Source organism: Natrix helvetica (genome assembly GCF_964273705.1).
Source record: "Natrix helvetica genome assembly, chromosome: Z".
Taxonomy (NCBI): domain Eukaryota; kingdom Metazoa; phylum Chordata; class Lepidosauria; order Squamata; family Natricidae; genus Natrix; species Natrix helvetica.
The window spans coordinates 28,025,540-28,031,539 of record NC_138554.1 but is presented as its reverse complement, the minus strand read 5'-3'; the positions used below and the strand labels follow the sequence as shown (position 1 = coordinate 28,031,539).

Sequence of the window (6,000 nt, the reverse complement as noted above, 5' to 3'; positions counted from 1 at the left end):
TAGGAAAGCAGGAAAAGGCTATGTACTGTATGTGTTGGCCCCCAAATCAATAGGGAGGTCATACTTACACAAGGTGTGTGGGTACACACTGTGGCAGGATGCTTCATGGGTCACAGCTGAGAGTTAGCAAACACCAGAAAGATTCAAAAGGATCAGAATGGGAAGAGAGCCAACTGCAGGTTCCTCTAGCTGAATCTTAAAACCTGAAGACCACTGATATAGCATGTCCCAAAGCCAGCCCTACCTTTCATACACAAATCAGTGGCACATACAACCTTGCATAGTTGGCCAGCATTATTCTCCCCATGTTGCAGCTAGAAGTTTCCAGATCATTAACAACTATTTAGCAAGTACATGACTCATAATGCAACTGAGTGGAAATGACACTCAGAAAAAATCATCAGCTAATATACCTCTAAGTAATATTAGTCTACATTAAACATTTTTGCAAAGACTGCGCCTCCTGAACTTTCAGCATGAGAGCTGGAGGCATCTTTGGGAACAAGACCTGGCAGGAAACCTAATGTTCAACAGCCGAGACTGTGTCTATCCCAGACAGTTTAAACACGAGCTAGCGGGGAGAAATGAGGAGGAAGAAAAAAGGGGGAGCTTGGAGGGGGAACATTACACAGCTGGCTGGATACAAAAGTTTATGAAACATCCTGGCGGATATGTAATAAATTCAGGGAGAGGAACCAACCCAAGTATTTAGGTTGGATGAGGAAGGCTGGTTTTGCAAATGGTTTTACAGAGTTGTTTTGAAGAAGAAAGAACAGGTAGAGCTCATCCTATATTCCTTTTTTTTAAAAGCCAGAGAGGGTCTGTGGCTTCAGCAGATGCTGCATTCCAAGCATGAAGGTGCATTGCAGGAAGGGAGAGAGTAATTTCCACTTGTTATTACTTCTGAACTATTCCTCCCACCAATCAAACCATCCCCCCACTCCCTTAAGAAACATCTGTTCCACACAATCTTCCCTGTTTCTGCTAAGCTAGCCTGCTGACTTAGTGCAATGGAAGACACAGTCAGCAGTAACCAATAGCCAAATTCTTGCTCAGATGATTTCTGTATATGGAACCAAAAAATTTCATTTTCATATTGTTATAGAATTGCAGAGTGGGAAAGCACGACAAAGATTGTGTAATCTACCCCTCAGCATATGAGAGAAAGCCCATTGAAACCATCCTTGAGGGATGACTGTTCAGTCTCATTTTAAAAACCTCCTGAGATAGAGAACCTATAATCTCCTTAGATAGATGGTTTAGTAGAAAACTTCTTTATCATCAGAAAGTTTTTCCTTATGTTTAAATCTAGGTAGCTGCAAATTATTATTCTTTATTTCTGGTTTTAGTTTCAGTGGCAGTGAAAAATAGTTCCTGACCATCTTTTTTTTTGAGGGGTGGGGTATCCCTTTATGCTTCTGAACACTTAGCATGTATCCTCTTAGTCTTCTTTTCTTCAGATTGAACTTCTCAAATTCCTTCAGCCTGTCTTTACAGGCAACATGCCACCTTTGTTACTCTTTTCTGAATGTATTCTAACCTGTCAGTATCCTTCTGAAAATCTGATGCTATATAAGGTGTTCATATAGTAGAAGTTTACAATTAAAAATCAAATTATGATTGAACCATTGTCAAGAAATTACAGTAATTAAGGTTCAAATCATTTGTACATCCAAAAGGCATACATTATTTCTATTCTGCAAAAACAACTACAAACTCAATATATTTAATGATTCCCAATATAATGCAACAGTGATATTCGTATTTCTGGGAGCATCGTCCCTGCAGGTTATACAGATAGAAGTGTCATAGTTTTTGCATGATAGCATTTGCAGAAACTGTTGCAAATTCATCTTAGACAGCTGAATAAGGAGGATTGGACTAGTGTAGCCCATAACCCTTTTTGGAATTATGTCCAAATCAACTGGGGCCCATAAAGGAAGGATCATCTGAATAGTGAATGAGGAAGGAAGGTGTGAGGTGGGTGGAGTGAGAAGAGGGGATAAAAGCAGCCATCCCTTTCCCCACTCAACATTGTGTGGCGCCCAGAGGCTTTGCAAAGGGACTGCAGCATTTCACAATGGCCAGGTTGGATCTCTGTCTTATGCTTCTGCTCTTGTGTTTGACCAGATGCAGCCTGCAGGGAGGTAAGTCAGACCGTGGTGCATGTAAAGGGAGTGTACATAAGAGGTAGGATAGGAATGAATGGAGAATCTGATCTTTTTTTAAAAAAAATTTATCACAAGTATGGACCCATTTACATGAGGAAAATAGGACATAATTGGAATTTAAAATAAAAATTAAAAAGATGAATGCAAGAGACACAATGTGGCTTTATAAAGTTACAAAGAATCAGAATTCTATTTTTCCATTTATATGTGTGTTTTTTGATATATTCAAGGCCTCACTGATTTATTTTTTTAAAAAATTCCAACGAAGTATGTCAGCTACATGACATTGCAATGGGTGAAACTACTGTAGATAAAAATCACATCAGATGATATATCTGACCTGTTCATCGGATGTGATTTTTGTCTGCAGTAGTTTCACCCACTACAATGTCATGTAGCTGACATACTTTGTTGGAATTTTTTTTTAATGAAACAGCAAGGCCTTGTATATAACAAAGCAACAGGGTTTGGTAAGGGGAACTCAGTGAGGTGGCTCAAAAGCAGGAACCAGGTAATTAAAATAAATGGCCTGTCCCTCATTTATCACTGGATTTGAACATGATCAGTCAGTGCAAGTTTGCTGGTAAATTTCGACCTGTGTTCATTTCCACTAACTGGTTCAGGAAAAAGGAAGAAATGGAAGTGATTAAGGTAATAGATGATGAGGTGGGTGATAAGGGAGCAGTTCTTCATAGAGTGTCATGGGGTCAGGGAAAGATTGGTAATTTGGGGGAGGCAGAATCTGAGGTATTACTCAACAAAATGATGCCTCCAAACACAGCAGAGCAGATTTATCCAACGGAAGAAATTAGGTTAATCCACCTTGCCAACAAAAGCCAGGCAGGAGAAGGACTTGCTTAAATTTTTATTTGGAATGTAAAATTATCTAAACACAGCACTAAGTAGTCATATAAAGTCTTAATAGAATTTTTTAGCTGTTGCAAAATTTACCAAGGCATGCCAAATATTGTGACCATAGGATTACTTTCATCACAAATCTGCTTATGCCTCCAAATTAAATCTTTCTTATGATTACACATTTTGAGGATTATGTGTGCTGTATATTTACTTCCAACGGGGTACAACAGAACAAAGTTCCATAGAGTCTACCTCCAAACTTCACGGTCTTAATTTTCTTTTTAATAAATTCATTGAAGGAGAAAAGCATCAAGAACCAAAAAGAGAAATCTTCTAATTATTGTATGAAATGATATTTTTAAAATGAAACTGAGCGTGTTTCTAGCTAGGCTCTTAAGGAATATTTATGAAGCCCCTCACAAGGAAAGTGGCTGCTGTTTGCTGTAGATGCTTTTCATAAAAGAGTTGAAAACAATAAGAGGTTTTGAAGAAGACATTGTGCAAAATGCGTTAGGCTTATTAACATATGAAGACAGAGAGAGATTGATTAGAGGTTCTCCCCCCACTTTTTTTCTTTTATGATAAACACATTTTTATTTGAATGTATTACACTATTTTCAGCGCTTGTTCTTTATTTTCCAACCTTAAAGATAAAATTTTATGTCCACAAAGATTTTGCAGCAGGCAAAAAAGAAATAAATTTCACTCTAAATCAGGCCAAGAGTAAAAGGAATTCAAATGTCAAGGGAAACAAAGGACATTTGTCGAGAATTAAAAAAAAAATAGCCTGCAGATTAAAATTTAATAAAGCAATTTTAATCAGCAGACTCTTTCTCTGAATATGTTGAGACTATAATGCCCAGAATATTCACCAAATATAGTCAACAGTCAATTGTGTTGGTATTTCTGGGAGTTTCATTGCCAGCACATTGGGAGAAGCCGCTGTGTTTTATTTATCTTGCAGGTTCAATACTGACCCAATTAACATTTTGGCTTACAACTACTCAGATTTTGTATTTTACAAGCTTATCCTCTGCTTTGTCATTCTAGAACAGGGGTTTCAAATTCATGGTCTGCGGGATGCTTAAATCTGGCGCATGGGACCACCCTGGAAACAGTGAAGAATCAGGCCATGGTGCCTCTGCCAGTGAAAATGGAGCTCAGGAGGGCCCTCCTAAGCTCTATTTTCACTGGCAGAGCGCTCGGGCCACCATAGGTGCCCCCAACACAAGTGACATTGAGCTGGCCATGCCCCCTGGCCACGCCCCCAGCCCCCCCAGGTCAAACACAACCCTGATGTGGCCCTCAATGTAATTAAGTTTGACACCTCTGTTCTAGAAGACTAAATATATGCCTTTAGTCTAAATAGCAAGAAATTTCAGGCAGATTTTTTAAAGCATTTTTAAAGATTTTTTTAGGAATGCCAAAGAACATAGGGCCTCCAAATCTTGTTGATCAGCCTCTAATCAATGAGAATTAATGAATTTAAAGTCCTAAAATATCAAGATTTCATTTCCCCAATTTGAATTTACAAAATTCAACATTACAGATTGTGATGATGTGATGAGGGTTGAAGGGCTGTCATACCTTTTTAATATTTAATATGTTGTTTTGTTTTATTTATTTATTTTAAAATATATGTTTATTCCTTTTTAATATAATTTTTATGAAGAATTTTAATTACAATAGTAAAAACTAATACAAATGGAACTTAGAGAAAGAGAATTGAAAGAAAGAATAAAAACTTTAGGGGAGAAAAGAAAAAGAAAGATTGCAATAAAGAAAAAGTAAACATATAAAAAGTGACTTCTAACCTTCATCACAAATAAATACATTTAATAATTATTCACTCCTTATAAGGCTAAACGGATATATCTTCATTCAACATCCTATCCCTTATCTATAAGCAAATCCATAAAACATCAACTTTTTAATCTTAGTGTTAACAAACAGTCCATAAACGTTTGTCATAATATTGCAAAAAAAAGTTTTAATTTAACCTTGTTCAAATAAACTGACATTATAGTCCTTCCTTTTACTTATAACGGTCTTAATCTGTAATACAATCAAATATCTTCATAGGATTTGATTTCTTTTCAGCTCTCCCTTATCCCACCACACAAATTTATTCAAGCTTTAACCAAATTCTCTTGTAGATCAAATTAGCAAACGTTTTCTAGGCCATTCTCTTGGTTTATAATTGTATTTTAATTTTCAAAACCTCAGACAGTTTCTTTTGTATCCAAGAGTCTTTTTCACAAACCATTCTCTTGGCCTATCATTTGTAGGTCCACATTCTGTATTTTCTGTTATACAATACAATACAATACAATAGTAGAGTTGGAAGGGACCTTGGGGGTCTTCTAGTCCAACCCCCTGCCTAGGCAGGAAACCCTATACCGTTCCAGACAAATGGCTATCCAACATCTTCTTAAAGACTTCCAGTGTTGGGGCATTCACAACTTCTGGAGGCAAGCTGTTCCACTGATTAATTGTTCTAACTGTCAGGAAGTTTCTCCTCAGTTCTAAGTTGCTTCTCTCCTTGATTAGTTTCCACCCATATTTTGTCAGATAAAATTTGTTCCACATTTGTCATTCCTTCCTTAACATATTTTATACATAGTCTAACCATAGAATCAGATATCATTACAGTTTTGATGTTGTTGTTACTAATTTATGGCTCCGGTCTTCAAATATCTCCTTTAACAATTTCTATGGTATAATGTTTGTGTCATTTAGTATTAACTGACATCAAAAACATGCATCCAGATTGCGACCACTTGACTATGGAAATGCTGTGATAGTTTTAATTGTAAGGGCTAGTCCTAAGTCACTTTATTCAGCCTCATTGTAACATTGAACAGTTGCTAAAGAAATGATCATAAGTAAATGACTACTTTATAGAGTGTTTCAACCTATCTGGGCTTCCGTCTTTCCTAACCAAATTTCCCACTTCCCAGCCAAACTTTCT

General features: G+C 36.9%; 1 protein-coding gene across 2 annotated transcripts in view; it reads left to right on the top strand.

The window, feature by feature from the left end:
* Nucleotides 1–2,046: 2,046 nt before the first annotated feature.
* GREP1 (glycine rich extracellular protein 1) overlaps nt 2,047–6,000 on the top strand; it is a 37,286-nt gene continuing 33,332 nt past the window's right edge. For both annotated transcript variants that reach the window (XM_081933882.1, XM_081933881.1), the window contains exon 1: nt 2,047–2,147. In XM_081933882.1, coding sequence (XP_081790008.1) covers nt 2,081–2,147 — 67 coding nt within the window. In that variant the 5' untranslated portion in view covers nt 2,047–2,080. The remainder of the gene's footprint in view (nt 2,148–6,000) is intronic.